Here is a 25,219-nt window from a genome sequence, read left to right as displayed (position 1 = left end):
TTTCCAATAAACACAGCAGCAAATACTCAAACGTGCAGATTACCTGTATAGGTGAATTTGTTGGCATCTCCGATGTATACAACTTCCTCATGCAAAGGACACAGGTTTCCCTTGGACTGCAGATTCCCGTAGTGAGTGTGAGCCAAAGCATCTGCCATTTTATAAGTGTTATCACTTCTGTTTGTATATGTAGACAGGCCTGCAGTGACGGCTTCATGTGTGGAGTTGATGGAAGGTGAGTATGTTGTGGAGGAGGGAGTGTCAGGGTGTGTGTGTGCTGACAGAACCCATGTGCAGGCGGTCACGGATGGATCGAGGTCACAGGAGCCACAGTAGGCTGTAGATGCTGCAGCTACAGGACACACAGCGCCCTGCAAACACTGTTGCTGCACAGACAAAGGAGGGAGGATACAGATGAAGTTAAAAGAGGAGAAGAGATTGAAAGAAGAAGATGTTTCATATTAAGAGAGCAGTACACAAGCATAGAGGGAGAAAAGGGTAAATGTTAATTAAAGTTAACTAATGCATAAGTATGTATTTAGGAACAACTGAATTTTCACTTATATACATGCTTTGTATAAACTGTATCTAGGTGTATTTGTGTGGTTTAGAGGGTCCTTAATAGCATCTTTGGCGCTAAGGAAAAATTGAGTGAGTTTGAGAGATGATGGAAACAATGGAGAGAGAGAGAGAGAGAGAGAGAGAGAGAGAGAGAGAGAGAGAGAGAGAGAGAGGGGGAGAAGGGATAGATCCACTTGACATGTAGGTGTCATGTCTTTTTTCTGCCAAACTAAGATACATTTCTAAGATGTCAAATTCAATTGAAATTCATTTGAAATGTATAAGCTAATGACATATGTTTTTTTTAAATCCCTAAACTCATTTGAATTGTTACTGAACTGGCTTGGCTGTAAATATGGTAAAGGTACTTATTGTTAATCCTATGAGGTTTGTAAAGATATTAATAATAATGAGTTCCATTAATAATCGTAATATAGACTAGTAAGGAAATAAAGACAAAATCTATGAATGAGAATGAGTGAAATCAGATATCTGATACATCAACAATAAACTACCGTTCAGTGAAAAAGATAAAAGAGGAGGACACAATGCTACTGATGTTGGCTATAAATATCCCTGCAGAGGAAGAGACTACCTAAAGATGTTGAATCATTTTTAGACCCCACATCCCCTCCAGTGAACATGAAGAACACAGTAAAGAGGGTGATTGACAAATCAAACTAGACTGAAAGATGCTGGATTTCTTCAAATCTTTTCTTCTTAAATAAATATTTCAGCATATACAGAATGGCACAAATAATAGAGAGGATTTAACCATATTTTAGGATAAAAACATAAAGGTAATATAAATAGATGTGAATATTATTTTAAATGCAAACATCAGTCCTTTGCACCTTAATAAATAGCCTTAAGCGATATGTGTGCTCTCGTATTTTCTTTGGAATCTGCCCCTGTGAAGGAGTCTGTTGGAACCTCCTCTTACCTGTACGTCCAGGCCAGGTGTCGGTCGGTCAGCACACACATGTCTTTCAGGGTCATAACTAATTCCATTGCAGCATTCCTCCTCCTGACGTATGACTTTTGACCCACAACACTGCATCATCACTGTGGCATTTCCAGCAGGGTGCATTGTGGGATATCCATCATTGCCCACACAGCAAAGAGAGGTTGAAGAGTTTATGTAGTTGAGACCACAGCAGATGAAACCTAAAGACAAGACGATACACACAATCATTCTCAGTTAGGGCTGTTTTGTCACTTAAAAATACAAAACTAGAACTTGACAAAAGCATATAAATTATCATTCTAACTTCTCGAAAATGTATTCATCTTCAAAAAAAAAACTGCAATCCATGCTATAGAAAACAAATGATGTGTATCAGGCCGTATTTATCAGTTCAAGTTGTGTGGAAGACATCATGAATCTCTACCTATCATGTCTTCCCGTAGCACTCAATGCTCACGACTTTCCTTTACACCCAGTTTTATCAGAATGATTTAAAATCATATTTTCACACTCAACAATGATATGAAATTGCTGAAAGTGTCTGTCTATTACATAGAATTATACCCTTTCTATTCTTTTCTTCATCAAGTCTTCCTCTGCTTCTCCATACTTACACTAAGCACAGCATCCTCTAACACTCCTCATCCTATTATTTTTCATCTTCCTACACTTCCTAATTTTTGTCCTATCTCCTGTCATCCTTCCTCCAACTATATTTTGTCATATCTTCCCCCTTCGCCCCCTAATCCTTTTTTCCCTTCTGCAGAGAAACAGTATTTTGGCTGCCCTGAATAGTAGCGAGCATCTCCTCTTATCAACTCTCATATACATCCTCGTCTGCTCTTTCCTCCCCCCCCCGCCTCCCCTCATCTCTTCGCTCAATGGTAATATTCAGGCTACGCCGTCTAAAGAGTGAAGGGGGAGAGGAAGTGTGTTTTCCTGAGAGCTGCCATCTCTGACAGTGATAGGTGATGTCTCTCTGCCACCACTTCACCTTCAGCAGCAAGGTGACATTTAAAATACATGCTATCACTCCATTTCCCTGTAGATATTGTGCTGCTGAATATCACATTTAAAGCATGTTTCCTCACTATCCCCTGCACTTCATATATTAAATTCAAATAACTGGAGATTGACTGACTGAAATGTTTTATAACTCTGCTAAAGAATCTTGTTCTGTTAACATTTATAACTTCACTCGTGAAAAATTTTAACTTTTCAACAAAAGCTATTTGTAAATATAAAATGCAAAGGTGTAATGTAGATACAACTTCAAAAAAACAGAGACCCAAAATATTAATTATTTTATACGTCTGTATTTAAACTGTATGAAAATCATTGAGAGCATAGCCCTCATTTACAATGACGTTGAGCAGATAAAAAGATAAACAATTCATTTTCCATGGATAGTAGGAAAATGAAAAAGAAAGGCTAGATTCCAGGTTTACTAAACGTTGAAATTCATTCTTCCTTAGGCACTGGGGCGCCTTCTAACCATATTTTCTGGTACTTTTCTAACTGAAAAAAAATGTTTCTGTTTGGTTTACCAACACCATACAAATGTGATATGATAGTCGGAAGACACTGACAGCCATGTGTGTTGGATTAAGGTTAGTTGAAGGACATTGGCAGCAGCTCTTATACATTAGATAGAAAACCAATGAAAGCTGAAGATAGGGGGTAAACATGGTGCCGTCTCTCCTGTGGTCCTCCTTAAACACAAGTTCAATCTGGTTACTCTGACGTCGTAGCTCTTAGTTGTGGGTGGGAACTGTCAAGCTTTGGTCTTTCAATGGATTAGGGCTATAATAATGTCCTGCTATAATACTGAGTCAGCATAGTTACATCCTGCTGTGAAGATGCACGGAAAATACAAATGAGCACTGCATGGCACGGCACGGCTCGACTTAAATATCATAACTGTACTGATGGAAAAGGGACAAATTGTATTTTAATGACAGACTCCAATACTTAAAGCTTCTCATTCGGAATCAGACTGAAATATTGAAAGCACCCCTCTGTCTCTTGTGATTATTTAGTTTAGAGTAAAACAATCTAACTTGCATGAGGTATTTAGCAAATGTATGCTAACAGTTGATGACATGCTGATCTGTGGCACTATCTACCCCCAGCTGTGTCGCCCATTTTATTTGACAGCAGACATTAAACTCTAAGTCATTGCTTTCTATCATGGCTTTGCCCTGTAATGGGGCTGCAGCTCGTTGGAGTGATAAATAACTTATTGTTTAACAACCTAATCAGCGCTCACTCTTTGTGCGCATTAAATGTTGTTCCTTTCAGCAATTATTTCACTTAAAGGCCCAAAGTGGAGAAAGACGCATCTCTTTCTCCTGCACTGTATCGGTGCATTATATCCTCACCACATCCATCACAGGCAACATGTGACAGAAAAATGCATGTGTATGTGTGTGTGATTGTGTGACATAAAGGCAGTCTGACGGCTAGTAACTCACTTAGCAGCGGCAGCTGTTGCAGAGCTGGGGCTTGGTGGCCAATTCCCTCAGCGCTTTACTTCAGCTTCAATGACGCGCAAATAAACAGCTCAACACTTTTCCAAAATAGCTTCTCTTCACTCATCCCTCGTCCTCTCCTCGGCATCCTCACCTCTTCATCCCTTCCATCCAGACACCAGGCCCTCTACAATTAAGACTCACAAACCTCCCCTCTGTTTACTCTCTAGTGGTCTGACTGCTTTTCTGTGGCAGTCCTGTTTGAACTTTCTCCATAACAGGGGTTTTATCTCATTCTTTTTCTGTGTGAAAATGTGTCACCTAATGTTCAGAAGTCTCCAGCCTCTTTTCAATCGTGCATCTATTCTGTCTTGAATCAGACTTTTTTCCACCTTTACTTACTCACTTCTTCAACCTAGGTATATCTCTCCACCAATCATTTTCTTTTGGATTCTCTTTCTGTCCCCTTTTCTTTTTTAATAAATTCCTTTATCCTTATTTACCCTTCTACACTTCCTACATGACTTATTTTCACTCCTTTTCCTTCCCCCCTCCATCCCTCATCCTCTTGACTTTGTATCCATGTCTGCTCTTTGCTGCTCATCGTCTATATGGTTTTCTATTTGTTGTCTCTTTTCCTTCCACCATTTCTCTGTCTACCTGTAACTCTGCATCCACTCAGTTCAAACATCTATATCATCTGTTTACTGTGCTGCAGCTAAACTTTCCTATTGTACTATCCCCCCTTCACACCTAGCAGAAGTCCAATCCCTGTCTTTGTAAGCTACATCTGTTTATGAGTGTGTGGGACATGCGTGTACATTTGTGTTCACTTTTTGAAACACACACCTCTTATATTCCCCCCTCTCTATAAGCTGTGTGTTGTTGTGCATGTGTGCGTGTATGTGTTGACAACATTTTATCACACACCTCTTGTTTTCTCACTTGCATCGCAGAATGCTTCAGCCCTAATCTTCAGATTTACGTTGGATTTGCATACATTCGTTAATAGCGTCGGGAGAGCTGCGTCAACACAAGGTGCTTAGACAACGTGAATTATTATTAGGGTTTCAGTCATTCCACTTAATGATAAGTCAATATTTAGCCCTGCCAATGAACTACAGATAAAAATGTGTGTTGTGGATTAGGGTTATCCAAGCTCTCTAGGAGACCAAACCCCTTTACAACTTTAAACAAACCAAACACTTTTAAATACCTGAATATATTAAATGGGTTCGGCACAAAGAGCAGACACACTCTCTCTCTCTCTCTCTCTCCCTCTCTCTCTCTCTCTCTCTCTCTCTCACTCTCTCTCTCTCTCCCTCTCTCTCTCTCTCTCTCTCTCTCTCACTCTCTCTCTCTCTCTCTCCCTCTCTCTCTTCTCTCTCTCATGCTGAAGCAGCATGAGATCTCATAGATAAAAAAGGCTTGTGGTGAAAAAAATTAAATAATATCTTACCATGAAAAACAGAAAACACAAAGAAGTGACGTAAAGGCTAATGCAGAAACTTAGAGAATGTCGTTTATAGCTATGGAAAAGTGCAGAAAATGTCGAACTATATATGAAAGTTGATTATAAATTTCAGTGAAATCAGTTGAAGTGAATGATGGTAGGAGAAATATTTTCTGCAGCTTTAACCTCACAACTGGAAACAATGAAGAAAAAGAGAGCATCTAAAGGGAAGATTTATCATTGAGTCATCACTTACAGACGATTTAAAAATCAAAGTTACATGTTTTTTAGTTTTTTTACAATAGAAGCTTGAGCGACTGTAAACGCTACCTCATTCAATATTTCTCGTAGTCCAGAACTTTAATCTAGTTGAGTTGGGTTGGATATTTAATGGACTCCCATTCTTAATTTTAAATGTTTTGCTGTATGCAGTATTTGTTGATAAGTCTTATCTTGTACTTAAACATTTTTGAAGTCCTGCTTATAATCTTGCTCAAACTCTTTACTCAACTTATTGGATTTTTAATTAAACAATATAAGAATGTAATGTTAGAAACAGTAACAGCTCTCATTACAGTAAAGACTCAATAATGGTATCAACTTTTAAAACATCTAGTGCTGGTTGAGCCCTGGCACACGTACTCACTCGTTCTCTGCAGGAAGGACAGTGTTTGCATGTTTGTGTGTGCATGTGTGTGTGTGTGTGTGTGTGTGTGTGTGTGTGTGTGTGTGTGCACGCCCGCACTTTGTGCTCCAGAGGGGCCAGACTATATGTCATGTCGAGAGATGAAATCACAGTGGATTGACTTTCTCACACAGTGCACAGTGTTCCCTTGTGGACACACACATGTGGATGTTGGGGCAGCAGGCACACACATAATCAAAGAAACCCACACACACCCCTTCTTTTTCCCAGCTGACCGCTTGTCCTCTTGTCTTTCTGACGGCTTTTTTTTTTTTATCTCAACAACATTACCAGCTGGGCATGTGCATGACATTGTGTGCATGTGTATGCATGCATCTTGGCGTGTGTCTTGAATGTTTGTTTGAGGGTGTGTGTGTGTGTGTGTGTGTGTGTGTGTGTGTGTGTGTGTGTGTGTGTGTGTGTGTGTGTGTGTGTGTGTGTGTATGCTGAGCTTAGATAAATGCTTTGGTGGCACTTATATTTTCACCACTCTTCTGGGATTCACTAAAAACTGAGACACAGCAAGCAGATGTTCATGTGTGTGTTGAAAGTGTCTGTGCGAGAGAGACAAGAGAAAGACAGAAAGACATGAGAAAGACAAGAGAGAGACATGAGAGAGACAGAAAGACATGAGGAGACAAGAGAGAGACATGAGAGAGACAGAAAGACATGAGAAAGACAAGAGAGAGACATGAGAGAGACAGAAAGACATGGGAGAGACATAAGAGAGATATGAGAGAGAGGGACTGGAATGAAGAAGTAGAACCTTGTGAAAAATTACAAACTTAAGCAGTCTAAGAGAGTCATACAAAAAGTTAAACGATTTGAAAAGTAATTTGGATGCATTCAAATCAGGAGAAAAACAAATTTTTAGTTTTCATGTTCAGAAAGTCCATATCCATCGCATGAACTGAGCTATAGAGACTGATGTTATAAGTTGAGTGCAGAAACATTTGGGAAGGTTCTGTTTAATATGTCTTAGTGCTGCACATCCAACAGTTACATTCACTGCTTCTAATAAAATAAAATTATATTCATCGTTTTAAAACAGCAATGGAATTTTTTGTCATGTACCTTAAGGGGCATGACATGTCCTTAATAGAAAAATAAAGGGGGTTGATCAGACCACTGGTCACTGCAATGTAGAGGTAACAGTACAAGTCTATGCACAGATAGTTACATCAACTTAAATATGTCAAGTTACGACTATTAATGGGAACACTTAATAAAGCCAATGTGTGACTGTAACCACATCAATTCTAACACAACAGCAAATAAAATCAGTCCCCCAACACACACATACATGTGCTCACACACACAAACACACACTAGCAGAGCAGACTGTCCTCATCACTTTGCTCCTGACAGCCTCTGTTTTGTTCTTGCCAGTCATTAAAGTAAACCTAATAGAAAAGCCATCATCATAAATACATTAACAGAGAGAGAAATGTCTTCCTGTGTTCACAGAGCACTCGATCTTCTAAAGCAGCCAGACGCTGCTGTTTGGACTGCACTACTGTCGGCCATTTGCTACCCATCATTGATGAAGGGCTTTTGGCAATGATAAAACACACACACACACACACACACACACACACACACACACACACACACACACACACACACACACACACGCACACACACACAGAGGTTGGGTCGGAAGAGAACATTTTTGGTAGCAACAATGGAAGGACATGTAAGGGATGTGTCTCCCTGTAGAAAGAAACAAGTAGGAACAAATGAAGAAACATGCACAGAAACCAGACCCAGGGAAATACATACAGAAAGTGAAGCACCAAGTTGAAGAAAAAGCTAAGCACTCTCTCACATCCTTACACACACAAACACATCCACTCTCACAACTCCGCCAGGCTCGGAGTGAGCTAGCTTAACTACTGGGATAATTTCCCTCCAGCAAATGGTCACTGTGCCCTTGAAAAACATATTTGATTATTACTTTTTCTCCCCCTCCTCTTTTTTTCTTTTAGCATCATCACAGCCATTTTCATCACGCGCTCTGATGATGGCACGGCAAGGCGCGTTAAGATAACACCCCAGCACCGCCAGGCTTTTAACACTTAAACGGTGAAAAGGGATATTCAGATTTGTCCTTGAACGTTTGAATGGGGCCTGCTGGGCCGGGGCAGAGGGAGGGAGTAAGGGAAGGAGTTAAAGAAATGCATACATTTTAAGATTCACTTTCTTTTTTTTTTTTTTTTTAAAGTGAGGTTGGGAGGGTATTTATGGTAGCACACACAGTGAAAGATGGGGGGTGGGGGGGTTGAAGGGCAGATACAAAAGTTAAAAAACGGTATAAAGAAAAAGCGTGAAGGGGAAATGATTGGTGGAGCGCACACAGAGAGGCAAGGGACTTAGAGAAAGTCAGGGAGCAACGGGAGGCCAAAGGCATCACACACGTTCTTCTAAACACCATCTAATCTGAGCTAAGTCTTAGCTAAACATCTTACATACAAACTCCAAGAGAGAAGAAAAGAGGAGCAAATGAAGAGCTTAAAAGTTGGTTTGGAACCTGCAACACAGGAGGATATGTTGCAAGAAAACTGAGGTGCTCTGGTCCAAAAACAAACAGAATTTAATCTACTTGAAAGTGAAATGAAAGCTGTTCAAACAAACTGGCAGATTTGGGAGAGAGAGATTTAGCATGGAGACTTTGTGTTTTTGTATAACGACAGGAGGATGCTGAGGAGAGGATTATTCATCATCTCAATAATGCTTGGTATAAAAATGGCCACAGAAGAAGCTATTTTAGACATTACACTAGTGCTACTTAACCAGGTAAGTTTGAATAAAGACACAAAGAAGGGAACCTCAGGGCAATCAACAAAGTTAGTCTATAAATATAGAGAAAATACATCTGAATCCTCAAAAGTGTAAGAAAGGTGCTAGCCATTATGTGGTTGGGATAAAAAACAGAACTGACTAGGAATGCATGATAACAGGATTTAGCCAATATCTCTCCTGTTTGGGCCCTCAGCTTATTGAATCCCATATTTTCCACCTCACTGCAGCACAACATACAGATGCAGACGGGTACTTCAACTTTGGTTATGTGTAAAAAATATTTTTCCTAAAGTAACAATTAAAGAGTTAAAAGAGATTAAGAATTGAATTCAGTGGTCATTAGTGATATACCCAAGGAAGGAAAAGACTCTGCATAATGTTCATGGTACGGACCAACATCTCTTCTAAACATAGACCAAAAGTCACTGACCTCAATAATAATCTTTGAACAGACGTTCAAATATTTAAAAAAATTAAATTACCTTGGATCAAACAGGATTTAAAAAAAATATTAAGTGATAATGTGCTGCATGATCTTAACATAGTTGATTACTCAATAATGTTACCCTTGACATGAGACATTGAAAAGGTTTTTGATAGGGTACGCTGGGTGGAGTATGTCCGAAGTTTCTGAATATATTAAATGAAGTCTGAATATATTGAATGGAAGCTGATTTCAGTTCTCTCTATCCACCAGTTTCATTGTTGTCATCAAAAAGGTACCCTGTTGAATATGCTCGTTTTACAAAATGACATCAGCTGAAATATACCAATACTTTGTTGAACTTCACAACTTTTTTGAAAGAGCTGTTCCTACTCAAAATGATATGAATAATTTGAATGTAGATTGCGTCAACTTGAAGTTCATAGTTCAATTATTGGAACATTTTTACTGCTTATGAGTAGTAATGTAAACAAAACAATGCTGAGCGCACTTTGTGTTACTAGATTTAAAAGAACATTTTAAATGATGGTGCTTTATCTGGCTATGAGCTAAATTTAAATAAGACTGAAGCTATGGAAGTGGGTGATCTCAAAAGGGGCCGAAATAAAGTGTGTTGTCTAGGAGTAGCCATACCCAACAATTTGAATGACCTATATCAGAGCAAATATGGACATTCTGAAAGCTCTGTAAAACTAGATCTGAGTAGGTGGAAAATGTTGTACTATTCACTCTACTAGAAAAATGAAGAAGGACTTGACTGCTTTGGACAAATTGCAAAACAACATGCTATGGCTTTTAATCACTTCTACGATACTTGAAAGTGAGGTGCTAAATATGAGAAATATTTCAAGTTCGAACTCTAGGAGCTCCCCGCCCCCTTCTGAGATAAATGACAAAGATACACCACAGTCATAATCCCAAAAATGTAATCGGACCAATCTTCCAAATACTTCAGGAAAGTAACTTTAAATCTTTAAATAATGTTAAAGAGAAATGGGAGACGGAATGGGACACAATTATATCAGAAAACAAGTGGAATCAGAGCTTCAAAGACATTTACCTCTACATGAGAAAATAATGCCAGTTGCAGGGATAAAAAACAACACCTACTATCTGCTTACACTTGAGGAACGCTTCTTTAACATGGCTTCAACAGACTCCCAACATAAGTACTTTTTAAACAGGATTGGTATTTAATGGGGATGTCATGCAGCACCTCAATGTTTTAATCAGAAATGACATTTAAGTAAATTACAGACTTAGTGCAGACTCCAGTGCAAAGTGCTGCACCAAACACTGACATTGTGGGGAAATGAGGGAATCTGTAAAAACTTGGTTATCTTGGTCCTGATGATCAAGGCCAACTCAAAAATAAAAAATAGGTAATTACTCGGTTCACTGGCTCAGTGATGTGATGATTCTAAACCTAATGCCATTATACTTCGTTTAAACTAGTTTTCTGGTTCAAATAGTCCATTCTTCTGAACATGTGTGAGTGCTCATGCAAATGTATGTCTCAAATTTCTACATGGGCATGTGGTCTTTTGTGTATACACATGCATGTTTTCTTTTTGTGTTGTTGTTGAGCTTGTGGATTGGATGCCTGTGTGTATAGCTACATGTGCACATGTGCACATAAGCCAGTACGAGTGTTTGTTGCCAGACGGCTGTCTCCTGGCATTGCTGTTCCCCTGCAGTGTGTGTGTATGGTTGTTGACAGTGTGGACGGTAATGTGTGATAGATCGCACTTCAGGGACCCCATAATCACATCAGCCTAACCTAGTCTATCAGCTGGGCACAATGGGATACCCTTCACTCCTCCTTTAATCTGCTCCATCTAGCTCTTCACCACTCCCCTGTTCTCTCCTTTTTTTCCTCTTACTTACTTTTCCCCTTTTCTCATCTTTCTCACAATGTCCTTTTTTGATTCATACTTAACAATTTTTAAAGTTATTTTATTCTTTTGTAGTTTTTCTTACAATCTATTTTTTATTATTAAGTACTTTATTCAAACTAAATTGTGATGTGTTTATAGTCTTTTGTTCTTTCAATTATTGCCTTTTCTTTTCTATGTTCTGTTTTAATTATTTAATATTATTTTTATGATCATATCATGTAATCTATAGTGTTTCAATGGCTCACTCACTTTTCTTCTATATTTCTTTTATCACATATCTGTCTCTCACTCATCATTAAAAACACAAAACCCTGGACATGGCATTGAGAGTGAGTGGTGCCAAGGTTAAGTAGTCTATCCTATAATAAGTGCTTCTGTGTGCATGTTGTGTGTGTGAGTGTGAGAGTCTGGAACAAGACGTGTGGGGTCGAGGTTGCATAGCTGGCCTCAGGGCACCCCGACAGCGCAGTGCACCCGGCAAATGGCCCTTAGCCTTGCTAGCGCCGCTAGCCCTACAATCCATCATACCATATGTTCTCAATGGGGAAGCTAACGCTAATGACTGATGAGTGGATTGGAAGGGGGCACATAAAGAAAGGAAGGGGGGAGAAGTAAGACGGGGGGAAAGAAAAGGTGGTGAGAAGAGAAGAGGTGCAAGAGAAAGAGGTAGGGGAGGTTGAAGAGAAGTAACAAAGAAGATAACAAAGGAGAAGAGGAGATGTTTAATATATAAATGGAGATGGTGCGAAAGGGGGGGGGAGTGAGGAGCATATGCACGCCATGGGAGGCCACCTCAAATGAAGGATGACCACTATGTAGCCTGCTTAGATAAAGGAGGAAAGAGGATTTAATGGAGAAGCAATGAAAACGGGTGAAGGTGCAACAGAGTAGAAACTCTTAAATTAAATATAGAAGCTAAAAAGCACTCTACTTAAATCATTGTTTTTAAAAATGAAAAAAATAAAAAAATAAGAAAAATAAAGCACGACTTTTCTTATGGATGACTAACTTGATGCAGCACTGTTTTGTTGTCTGATACCATGACAATAAAGACTTTGAATCTTGGACATTGAATCAGGAACTCTCCTGTCATCATTTATGATTTTTGTGTGTATAAGGATCTTGTGTGTGTGTGTGTGTGTGTGTGTGTGTGTGTGTGTGTGTGTGTGTGTCAGTGCATGTCTTTGTGTTTGCAAATAGGCTAATGAAGTACTATAGGCCTGTCCATATGGGGCCATTGTTTATGTGTGATGAATAGAGTCCACGTGTCTGTCTCTGGCACTCAGCACTAAGCAAACCCTGCCGAGGGCACCCTGTTGACTCTGTGTGGATGTGTTTGTGTGTTTGTGATACGTCTTTGCGTGTGAAAGTGTGTGCCTGCGTTTGTGAGAGGGAATGAGTGTGCATTTGTCCTGCTGTGTGCTTGGCAGTGCCCTCAACGGTGCCATCCCGAGTGTGTTTTATCATCATCTGCCATGACAAAGATGTCTAATGACACACATACATTCACATCCACACATACACACACATGCACGGTCCCATCTGTGCCATGGTATCCGGGTGCTTTGGGACACTGCGGGTGAGGAAGAAGGGGAAACGACCCCACGTTCCTGCACCATGTGTCTACCTCAACACTCTTTAGTTCACTCTCTTCTTCTATAATTTCCTGTATTTTCCTTTAATCTACATTTTAAACATGAAGATATCACCTGAGACAAAACTGTGATAAAACCTTTTTAGGAACAAGGTTAGAAGTTTTCTGAACTAAGGAGCTTTTTGTGGATTAAATTCTACAATAAAGGCTTTTCAGGACAAATCAGTTTTCTATCCAGAACAATCAGCCCCATATCAAACCTTGCCCAGTGTGCCTTCTTTGACAAACAAATGTCATTCAACTTTAATCTTCCAGTTTTGTTTTGAAAGTATTCCAACAGTGTATGTTTAATTTATGTTTGCATCTCTGTGTTTCCTGCACTCACCTGGGAGATATGAATGCACTTCCCCCCTCTCAGAATCTCCGCAGCACACCAGTGTCTCGTCTACAACCCGGCCTCCGCAGCATTGGACCTTGTAGCCGTCATGGAGGCTCCCACTGCAGCAGAGCTGGCCGCCCCTCATGGAGTAAGGAACCCCCCCACAGCAGCTGTCACCGGGCCCCACTGAGACCCGGCCCTGCGAGTGGTCAGGACAGCAGTTTTCATCTACAAAGACAAGGACGGATGAAGGAAACACTTTGACAACACAGAGAAGAGTAGTCAAGCAGAAAAGGGCTGTGAAGAGGTTTGACACTCACTGGTTTCTACATGAACATAATATCCTCCACAGCACTGATGGTCAGGGAGAGCTGGAACCAGTTTGCCGTCACAACACACCGGATTAGAGGAATTACTCAAACTCAGGTAACGGCCTTCACAGCAATAATGATGTGGTTTCTTAGCGTACAAAAGTTCACCACAGCAGACCTGGTCAACAAACAATTGCACACATGTGAAAAAGCATGACAATAAAATCCCAAGAAACAAAAATGTTAAAGAAGCAATTTGAACAACAAGAAAATGATTGCTGAAAGGCAGGGTTGGTCATTTTCTCCAGATAAACTTAAACTTAAAGACTAGTTGAAATAGTCTTTAAGTCCTGACAGAAATCGATAATTTGTGCTCTGAAAAAGGAACAAAGACAATCTGCCACGAGGCAATTTGATGAACCAATCATGGCTCCCTGTCTCCCTGCTCATTCTCTACCCATTGCATGCACTAGCCGACACTCAAAGAGCGTCATCGATGACAGAATTTTATTGTGAGTTTGTCGTTGTCCGTTGTGAGTAGTAAAATAGCCACGTTTTGTTTTTACATGTATTATGATAAAATGTAGTGTTTACTGACTGCTGAATGAGACATGAGACGATGTAGTTTGTACACAATGCAAGCGAGGAGCTGAGGTCAGCTTCTAGAGCAACGGTGCTCGTCCCTGTAAGTGAAGGGCGTGGCTTTTCAGGGGGCACAGAGGGGAGGGGGGTGGGTGTAGACGGAACACTGGTGGAATGCTACATTCAAAATCATGCTAGTTTTCGAACATTACCAACCCTGCCTTTAAGTGGTTTCTTCTTATATAACATAACAACAATCCACAGCAGTTATCTTCGTCCATTTAGTGATGTAAAAACATAGAAATAAAATCTGGAACAAGTTAAGCAGTGCAAAATCAGGTCCCTTTACTCATAAATTCTGTTTTAAAAAGATTTTTTTAAGAAAACGGAAATTACTTTATTGTAAATAAATTCAAACCAGCGAGTCAATAAAAGGCCACACTTTAAAGGGCCTTTCAAATAGGAAGCAGTGGGTGCTACGCCACGCTTTCAAAGCCATTCATTGTCTATGTGTTGCACCGGGCAAGAGCATCACTGCGCCCGCCAAGCGCTGGGTCCTGCTCGCTGTTCTTGGAAGCCGATACAGAAGATAAAACATTTTCAACTTCAGCGCAGCGCTCCGTTATGTTACCTCTGCGTGTCCGATAGGAGGGTACATCAGATCACAGCAAATGGTGTCTCACTTTCCTGAGCTCTAGTTTAAAGAACTACCAGGACATCGGCAAGAAAGTTCTTGTTTAAAAACAAAATGTTTGGACCTTCCAAGTGTTTAAAGAAGCAGCAGAAATCTGAAAGGCTCTTAACAGCAGGGAGCAGGAATATGTAGATTCAACCCACTAATGACACAGATTCTGTATTGGGATGTCACTGTTCGAACATAAAAATGTCTCATTATTAAAGGCAAAAACTTTATAATTAACAATCACAAGGAGGCTACACATGTCTTGGTTGTGTTGATGGCACAGTGTATGGGCATTACCTTCTAGGAGATGAGAGAGAGGTTTTCATGTGTGTTTGTGTATTTGTGAACGTAGGGTGCTGTGCGGATAAATATATGTTGGGTGGTTTCACTGTGCCAACTTGGCTGGCATTCAATGACGCGAGGATGGAGTGAATGCAGATGACAAGTTAATCTGGTTAGAGAAATTAATCAGTGAGAGCATGACGTGCATCACACAGAAAGAGCGAGCGCTTGAGAAGCAAAAATGTGAGTGTTTATTTGTTTATCCGTATGTTTCTTTACAGGGCTTTGTGTATATGCCTGAGGTCTGATGACTTATATCCCAAGGGAGTACACAGCACCAATGTATTCTCCACTCATAAGAGATGAGCAGCCAAAGCAAAGACTCCTGGACCTGAACCTCATTCTACATGATGTTGTTTAATTAATAGAATATGCTCATGAAAGGCTTCAGTTAAACGGGTCTCTTGTTTGCAGGTGAAAAGGGGAATGAGGATTAAATCAGAGAAAAGATGAAGAACCAAACAGAACAGGACAGTTCTTCTCAGAACAGTTTTTATAAGCATGTCAACAACACACCTAATTACATGGTGCATTGGCAGAGTGTGTGTTTGAAGGTAGTACTACTAATCTAACAAACTTTAAAAATCCCAGTGCTGCCCCTAGAATCATTAAAATTGCACTATCTTAGCCTTTTAATGTTGTTTCTTCCTTGTGCACAGCAGTGTTAACGTTACACTTAAGAAGTCTGTGTGAAATGTGCAGATGTTTGGTTCAAAAAAAAGCAACTGGACTTTTTCATAGCCATGTTAAAAATGAAAAAAAAAATCTGTAGAAAATAATCACCTGGATCTCAGGGTGGAAGCAGGATGTCCCACATACACCATGGGCGGCAGGACACTGCAGGTAGGTACATCTGAACCGTGAACCACCTGCACCTCCTGACTCTTCACCAGCAGAGGACGTGACAGCACATGACCTCAGAGTACGTCTTAAGACCTCATAGCCCAGCATGATCCCATTGGGTCTGCCTGGATGAGACCAAGCCAAACCCACCATCCTAACAGAAGGAAGGAGAGCAGGGCAAGAAGAGACAGACATGGGTATGTGTGCTCCTTCACACTCCTTTCACACGACCGGGAGACACACAAAAACTTTGTGAGACACACGTGCATTCATGCATGGTAAATGTCTGACAAAGTTGAGTTACAGTGTCAGGATGTGTGCATCTTTACACACTTCTCACTATTGATTTTCCACTTTTTTTTCATATCTCTGACATCGTTGGCAGGGACAAGACCTGTGTAGTAACACACAGAGTTACAATGTTACAGTCTCCTGGACAGAAAAAGAAGCCACAAATGATGAAATGTAAGATTTGTAACATTGCAACTCAGTTCAAATGTGAAGCAGGAAGTTTAACATGTCATTCAAAGTGACTGACGGCAAAAAAATCTGTTTACCCTCTTAGGTAATTAATTTTGGAAGCTGTTAAAAATAACTTTTGGGTCATAAGACGGCAATGCATAAACGTTCTTTATCTTTTACTGTATGCTTCAAATTGAGCACGGTTTATTTGAAGTTCTTACTATTTTACTTTAAAACCGATATGCTGTTGAAGATGGATAAATGCTAGAAAAAAATCTTCTTTGGGGTTGTAAGCTATATATATATATATTTTTTACTGCAAAGACTTTGGTTTAATGGTAAAAACTGGAATGGTTTTGTAAACACCCTTTAAATCTGTCATTGGTATTTGGGTTACTAGTAAGTTAAACCAGATTGTGTAGCTCATGCTGTATAACCCACACACTGTGCAGCCTTAAGAGGCAGAAACCAGTCCCTCTACTTCCTCCATCAGCACCAGCTTTATTTATTGCCTATGGTATTATTATATTGTTTTGTTGTTTGTATATCATTGTATTTGAGTTATATGAACTGGAACACTGGTAAACCAGAACTGGTTAGGTTCTAATATAAAATTATTTAAAACAACAGACATATGCAGAACATCTATTTACTACCTGGGACTGATCACTTGTGCATCCGGCAGGGCCAGGTCAACAGGAAGATCCTCCACAGTTGTTGTCTGAGTGACATTGCTCCGCACACATGCATAGACAGTACACACCTCCACCTGAAAGGCACACACAAACACAAGATAAATACGTAATGCTCATGGTTAATTTGTGTGGCTGTGCATGTCTGCTTTTGTCAGAACATGTACCTGTACATTGTAGACAGTGAAAGGCAGCAGGTCCCCCAGCAGGTAGGACCCTGAGCTGTTGTCTACGCTGCCCTGAAGACGGTCATTTAAGTAGATGTAGTAACCAGTGACTGCTCCATTGGGCTGTAGAGGGGGGGACCACAGAACACGTACTGTGCTGCTGTTAACTGGAACCACCTCTGGGGCCAACATCCCGTCTGGCTCTGAGGATGGCACAAATGAGCGTATGGGTATAGAGACACAACATTGTTAAATTGTTAAAGCACACCCTGGATAATTGTATAGCCTGAAGGAATGAGACATGGTCATTTTCTAACAAAAATTTAATAATTGTATTGTAAAACCAGTGCTCTCTACATCACATGTTAAGTTCAGAAGCTTTTTATTTTTCAGCTCCAAAATAAAAATCAATATAAAGTTCAAAAGTTCAAAAGAAATTCCTATGAATTCACATGACTAAAATTTTAAAAATACAGGGAGAAAAATCCTGAAAAACATCAGTGTTTCCAGCAGCGCTTTACAGTTTAGGCAGCCACCTTAACAATCTGCACACTTCACCTTAACAACTGTTGAAGGAAAAAAAAGACTTTTCTCTGTTTCATCTTGTGTGTTTAAATTTATCATGCAGGTATCAGTTGATGGTTACAGGTGACAACAATCAGAAATGTATCATCAATAACGAAACAGCCTGCTGCAAACTCTGACAAACAAACTCTGTTACAGAGCGCTGTGTTCAGTCCAAAAACTGAAGATATAGCCCCTAAAGACACATACAGAGTACATAGCATACTGTAGTCCACAGACACACACACACACACACACACACACACACACACTAAATGAACGATATGTGTGTTCAACATTGTCAAATTGTTTAAATCACTGCAAACTGTTTATTCACCAGAAGAGTTATTTTTCTTTTTTGTAAAGTTAATGTAAATAGAGATGTTTAGTGTATTCCTAGTCAATTTTAATTTTAATTTCATTTTAAACTGGCAAATTTCCTGCAGGAAAAACTGAACTTATATGTGTTGTGCTTTCGTATGCAGAAAAGTTTGTGTGTGTGTGGGACTCTGTCGGTGTGTTAGAGAGGGAGGGACACCACCTGTGTGTCCCTGTGTGTGCAGCACAGCATTGATGAAGCTATCTAGCAGCAAATGAAATGTAGAGAAGTGGTCCGGGTTAAGAGAAGTGCATTTGCAGCAAATGAACAGGGTTAACCTCTCATAGCTGAGTGCATTTTCACACAACATAAAAGATTGATTCAGTGTGATCAGCTTACCGCTTCTCTGTCACGTAACAGTGAATCTTTCCCTGAGACAGCCTTACCGATCTGTTCTTTGTTTTTATATTCCTTCTCTTTCACCATATTTTACATTCTTGGTTCCTTTAATGCAATTAGTTCCCTCCTACATGAAATTATTTTTAAAGCAAATCTACATATGACATGTACATTAATCAAAAATGCTGATTAGTATAACATACTAAGCTATGGGAAATGAGTTGCAGATACGAGGCAGAAGGAGGGAGTGAATGACGGTGATTTTAAAGGATACAGGGCGATATGAAGAACAGAGGGTGAGAAAAAGATCAACTGAGAAAGAAAGAGATGATAAAGAAACAGTGAGGGAATATTGGATAAAAACAGATTACTTAACAAAACTTTCTTCGAATGAAAATAGAGATCATAGTGTGAGTTAATGTGAGAATCAGTCACAGAGGACACCAGAGATGGTGTGTGAGAGAGGTAATCATACAGACTCCATCTACTTTTCTAAGTGAAAATGCACTCAGCTAAGAGAAGTTAACCCAATTCATTTGCTGCCAATGCACTTACCTAAACCCAACCTACTGCTCTACATTTCATTTACTGCAGGATGTTATTATTAACGCAATACTGCACACTGAGCCGCTTCCGCTCATACACACACACACACACACACATTTTTCTTGCCAATTAGCCCTGATGTTAGCATTGCCCTATAGATTGCAAGCCATGTTACGATGGTTGGTAGGGTTGAGCTGCATTAGTTAAAATATATTTGGTCTTGGTGTGTATGTGTGTGTTAGTGTGTGTCTCTCAGTCTGTGTGTGTGCGCGCGTGTGTGTGTGTGTGCACTCTTATGGCTGTAAAATAATGAAATTACCTCCAGAGCCCTCTCAGTTAAACGAGCCGTGCTTTGCCTTTAGCACCTAATGATTTTCTAATGTTTTTAATGCACTTTTTATTATATGGCTCAGATTAGGGAGAAAGAGAGAGGCCTCTGACATATGATTGCACTGAAAGAACTGTTAGAGGGTAAAGAGAGACAGAGAAATGGTCAGACAGAAGGACTGAGAAAGACATAAAGAAAACAACAGACAGCGTGAGCGGCCTTGGACATATAATTACATAGAGTGATTTGAAAGACAACCCTCAAACGCTGAGAGGCTGGGCTGAGAGTTCAAGAGGGAAATGGAGAGAAGAGTGGTGATGACAGTGAGAGAGCTGACCTTCCTGAAAATGTAAATACTAGTAAAACCAAGATCTGACATACTTCTTTTATTCTACTTTTTTTTCTCTCTCTAAAATGCCAGATTACACATTGTGATAATTTAGTTATTTTGTATGTGTGTTTTTTCAAAACAAATATTAGCTACTGACGTGATGCTGATGTTCTCTTCAAAGAGGTATATTATAATAATATCACTTCAAATTTGGGTATTTTTTTTGCAATTAAATAAAAGTAACAGATATTGTTTAACTATTTTGATCATGATCTTTTTTTCCATTGAACTCTGCATTAAAAAGAAAAAAGGTAGGTATTGTTACTCAGTAGTAAAGAGTGGTTATCATATCCGGCATTAGTGGTGTAAGCAGCCATGTTTTCTGGCTTGAGTGTGTGAGGCTGTTTGTGCAGTTTGTGTGTGTTCGTCACTGTCTGGTGCCAACAAGCATTTTAAACCCGCCTAATACACACTCTTTGTATTGATTTCATGCCTCACTACATGATGTGTTTAACATCTTCTGTGAAGTACAACAGTAACAGGAAAATGCCTGTAAACACACACACCTCTCTTAAATGTATTGAGATCACCTGTTGTATCACGACACACATATTCATATACAACTGTGCACAATGGCAACCCTTAAACAAATCAAAACCCATTACTGTGATCAAATGTTGACTGGAAATCAGAGAAATATACACATACCTCCATCCTCAGTGGTGACGTTAACTATTGTCTTAGTTGTGTTATGTGCTCCGTTGGACACTTGTAATGACATCAGGTATGTGGTGCTGGGCCAAAGGTCAGTAATCACTGTGGACAGGATCTCAGGGGGCAAAGCCAAGACTCGGATGGACTGAGCAGACTCTACAGTCAGATAGTAAGATTCAACTTCTCCCTGTAGGTCATGTAAAGCTGAAAAATGATACAAAGAGATGGAGGAGAGTGATGTAGCAGTTGGATTAAACGTCATTCTTTGTGTCTTGTTTCACTTTTGGTTGTTGTAAAGTCAGAGAACAATCTTCAGAGAACATACTGCAACAAAAGACTTTTGAGTTGGCAAGCTGTGTGTGTTGAAATGTGTGTGTTAAAGAGATAGGGTAGTCTTACATGGTTGTGTCCAGTCGACCTCTACAGCTGTGTGATTGATAACGCGGGCAGACAGAGACGGAGTGCGGTTGGGAACCCCCGCCATGGTCACTGCGGTAACAATCTCTCCTGAAGAGTAGCCCACATCATTGTGTACCTCTAACTGATACTGGTAACGCGTGAATCTGTTGAGAGACAATGTTGTTGTTAGATGTTAACGGTTCTAAAAAAATGTTTTACATGTCAGTTCAAAAGCAAACTCTTGAGAGTTTCTTCTACCAATAATCCATAAACAGGCTCTTAAAGGGAAACAAGGGGGAACCTAATTTTGTGTCTACATTTAACTATTTTTTTTCTTTTTCTGAGAGGATTATTTTTAGGCTTTTTATGCCTTTTCTGGAGTGACAAGACATTAGCTAGTCAGAAACCAGGAAGGATGGGTGGGGAATGACATGTGGAAAAGGAGCCACAGGTCGGAATCACACCCAGGCCTCCCGCACCGGGGACTACAGCCTCTGTACGTGGGGTGTGTTCTCTAACCACTAGTCCAATGGCGCCCCTACCTTCAACTATCTTTGAAGAGGATATATTATCCCCCTTCTCCACCTTTTCAAAGAGTCCCCTGTGGTCTAAATGAAACATCTGTGCTGTGCTTTGGTCAAAATATAACATGAATCAATCACCAGAGGAGGTTTGTGACCCTGTATAAACCAGCTCTCTCAGAATGCTCTGTTTTAGTGTGTGTGTCTCTTTAAATTCAATGAGCTCCCCCCCTGAGTTTTCCTGGTAGACATCAATCCTCTGTAGCGAGAATAAAAATTGCTGACCAGCACAAAAGTTTTGCTCTAGGCTGGGGGTGGAGTCCATGGGTGGAGATATCAGGGGAGGGGAGGGGAGTGTATTTTTTTTATCAGACAGACTACACTGTGACATCACAAGGAGGGAAAATTTGAAACGGAGCACTTTTCTCTGTGTTGTAAGACTTTGACTAACACTGTAAAAGTGTTTTTTTTTTCAGAATATGTCCCCTTTAACTAATGATTACTCTAATTTCACTGTTAGAGCTGCTAACAAGGTGAATCTTTCAAATATGATACAAATAGCTTTTCATAAAGAACTTTCTAGGACATCATACACAAAACATTCAAAGTTAAAATTGCTGATACCTTCAAAAGTTTTTTCAGTTTACATCTTAAATAAAGCACAGCGGAGACAGAAACCGGAAAAGAGTACACCCAGAGCCGTTTAGCAAGCAGAGAGGAAAAAAATTTGCTTCCACCAAGTGCCAAACTGAGATTAGGGGACGCTGTGTGAAAAACAATTTAATTCTTTGGGATATTTGCTTAATGTATCTTTGAGCGGTATTAAAAGATCGGCATCAGCAGTAGCTCGCCGATCGGCTCTGCACACACGGTTTGCTGCGGCTCCGGCGTTTGCTCTAGAGCTCATTTCAGTAATCTCACCTGCTTAGGCCTTTATCTTGGTAGAACAATTTGGTGCCGGAGTAAACATGGAGCCAGTGATGGAGATCTTCTGAAGGGGGAGGGGACATGGCTGTTACTGTGGGGACCGTGGCGATGGCCAGGGGCTGGTGGGTTTTACGTCTGAGCAGCTTGTATCTGAAGGGGAAATTTGAATAAAAGAAAAATCACACACTTGGTTGGATGTTTAGGAATGCATTAAGCCACAACACATGTTCACAAATGCACCAGAATGAGCATGCAGACAAACATGGTAGAACCCCCATGCCTGCATACACAGACACATAAACAAACACACCCTTCAACACACAATTTTCAACTGACTCTTCTCCTTATCGCCCATTTCCTTCTCTTCTGCTGTTTTTCATCATCTCTATTCTTTTGCGTTCACTATATCGTACCCCTACCTCCCTACGCCCCTCCCTCTGTTGTGTTTTTTTCTGCAGGGTTTGTGTTTTCCTCTCCCCACAGTGATGCTAATTTCCGCTGTAATCAGAAGAGAAGGGCTTAATGCCGCCTTTTAACCAACCCACTTAGACAAACACACAGAGCTGAGCGGAGCAGAACAGAGAGACGGGCTCATGCATTTTAATCGCCTGCCAGGAATATGGACCTTTATTTAAGGCCTAATCTCCGACTGAGGAGAACAGGACAGAACAAAACGGACCAGAATGTGCATTAGGACTGTGAAAACACTGATTAAAGAATGCACAAGACTTAGCTCATTACCAGGACACTCATGTTAGCAGCTTGTTAACGTGTTCCTATGTGCCTGTTTGCTGGAGTTTTTCAGTAACAATTGAACATCTCCAGAAGATGTCTCAAAAACCGTAGCAACATGCTGTAGACTTCCTCCTTAGCTTCCTGTTTGTCTAAATCTGAGCTTTAATGAATAAACACAAGAGGCTGATTATGTTAATTTATGATAGTTTAAAGTTTGGTCCACACGTATTAGCTCTTTATGAGAGGTATTTAATATTGGATATATAAATAATCTATGTTCAATTTACTTCTAACCCTTTCACTTTATTCAATTCCTACAACCACCATATACAACAGGAGAACATTGTTTGCTTAGGGGCACTTGTGTTTCCTTGATCCAAAGTGGTAGTTTTGGCGGAATCATGCCAAGACTGCTGCTGTGGATGGACAAATCTCAATTTAATATCATGCACATAACAGTTGGACCTATGGCCCAACTGGGGGAAATATAAAAATGTATATTTCCCCCAGCTATCCATGTACTGGATTACAGGAGGAATGTGATACCAGTAAAGAAGAACATGTTACTCCAAACACTGGCCATGTCTTCATGACAGATTAAATGGATGTTAAGCTATTGTAAGATATTTTTTGTTCTAGTGGTACCATCGTTCAAAAGCAATGTTATATTACAGTGTTGCCAAGACAGAAAAACAAAGGAACTTGTTTGTGATTACACATTTTGCTCATCGGAGTTTCAGCGCCAAGAAACCTTCAACTAATAGTGAACAAAACTGTGAAACACGGTAGTTTAAAGTTCTTGTGAGGAGTTTTCAGCTGGTTATAAAACAGACTGAAATTAATGTAGACGCTTCAATATGACCTGCTGTAGCAGGACCATCAGCAACAAGATGTATTTAATTATTTTTATTGCATGTAAACACTGCCTCTAAAACTGCCTTTGTGTTTCCAAAGGCAAGGATGCATGGTGAGTGACATGTTTCACTGCAAAAAGAAAAAAGATGAGATTACTAACACATAAACAGGACAAAATGAGAAACGAGATAAAAGGCACAACCTTATCCAGGGAGTCAACAGAATTGACACAAACCCAAAGTTCCTTACAGGAGCTCAATAGAAATACCTGATGTTAGGTCCGTTGGGCCTGCTTGGTGGTTGCCAGGAAATGGCCAGGAAAGACTCGCTGACCGCGACTACAGACAGAGGTTCCAGGCCTTCAGGGCTTGTGGGTAATGTAGTAGCTGGAGTGGGCAGGCTTTCTGTACATCCCCCAACATGTCCACCACCCTTGGAACAGGCCAGCAGAGTGATACTGTAGTTTGTGTTGGGAATGAGGTCTGTTATTGTGACGTTGAGCTCAGATACATCAGCACTATCATGGAAGATGCGTGGTTCAGGGAAGCGGATCTCATAGCCATGGATTTCCCCATTGGGAATGAGGGGAGGAGACCATGTGACCTGAAACACAAGTGATTTGATTTAAGTTCTGGGTTGTTCCATGAAAATACTTTATTCAGATTAAAAGAGCAGTTCACAGAAAATTAAAGCTAGTGCACTGAATCCTTTTGAACTGTGCTGTCATTATTCCAAAATGTTGTTTTTTTTTACCATTGTTCTGTTAGATTGTCGAAACCTTCTTTGTTTGCTGAGGTCAGCTGAATATTTGAGATTAAACTAAAGGAATATATTGCATTGTGCAGGTATGTGTTCATGTGCAGAGCTTAAACAATAAGCTCATGCAAACACATATCTAGGAAGTTGCACCGTTTCATGTTTATGTGTAAGGAGGGTCATTTTGTGTGTGTGTGTATGTGTGTGTGTTCAACTCTCCAGTGGGGAAAGATAACCTGACTTTGACTTGAGCAGAAGATTCCTTTCATCACATTTAAAACAGGGTACACACACACACACACAGACACGCGCACAAGCACAAACACCATGCTAAAATAATGAAAACGGCTGGTAATGGAATTGCTGCATGCAAAAACAAAAGCTTGCAGTCGTTGAGCACTGCATCTGATTTGGAAACAGTTCAGTCTGTCAGCATTTCAGCATGAAGATGAAGGTAACTGGCACACACACAAATGGTAATACACTCAC

The 25,219-nt window shown here is 40.1% G+C and overlaps 1 protein-coding gene across 1 annotated transcript in view; it reads right to left on the bottom strand.

Annotated features, from left to right (window-relative positions):
• The window catches only part of ush2a (Usher syndrome 2A (autosomal recessive, mild)), a 193,260-nt gene that overhangs the window by 56,166 nt on the left and 111,875 nt on the right, over positions 1-25,219 (bottom strand). The window contains exons 54-64 of the mRNA XM_061041049.1: positions 24,243-24,577; positions 22,379-22,534; positions 20,937-21,100; positions 20,532-20,741; positions 17,337-17,539; positions 17,134-17,246; positions 15,956-16,169; positions 13,576-13,744; positions 13,262-13,483; positions 1,505-1,728; positions 44-386 (exon numbers count right to left, since the gene is read on the bottom strand). Of these exons, the coding sequence (XP_060897032.1) occupies positions 44-386; positions 1,505-1,728; positions 13,262-13,483; positions 13,576-13,744; positions 15,956-16,169; positions 17,134-17,246; positions 17,337-17,539; positions 20,532-20,741; positions 20,937-21,100; positions 22,379-22,534; positions 24,243-24,577 (2,353 nt within the window). The remainder of the gene's footprint in view (positions 1-43; positions 387-1,504; positions 1,729-13,261; positions 13,484-13,575; positions 13,745-15,955; positions 16,170-17,133; positions 17,247-17,336; positions 17,540-20,531; positions 20,742-20,936; positions 21,101-22,378; positions 22,535-24,242; positions 24,578-25,219) is intronic.

The sequence above is a fragment of the Labrus mixtus genome, chromosome 1 (assembly GCF_963584025.1).
Source record: "Labrus mixtus chromosome 1, fLabMix1.1, whole genome shotgun sequence".
In the NCBI taxonomy this organism is placed as follows: domain Eukaryota; kingdom Metazoa; phylum Chordata; class Actinopteri; order Labriformes; family Labridae; genus Labrus; species Labrus mixtus.
The sequence above is the reverse complement of the archived record's forward strand: the minus strand, read 5'-3'. Positions and strand labels throughout refer to the sequence as shown.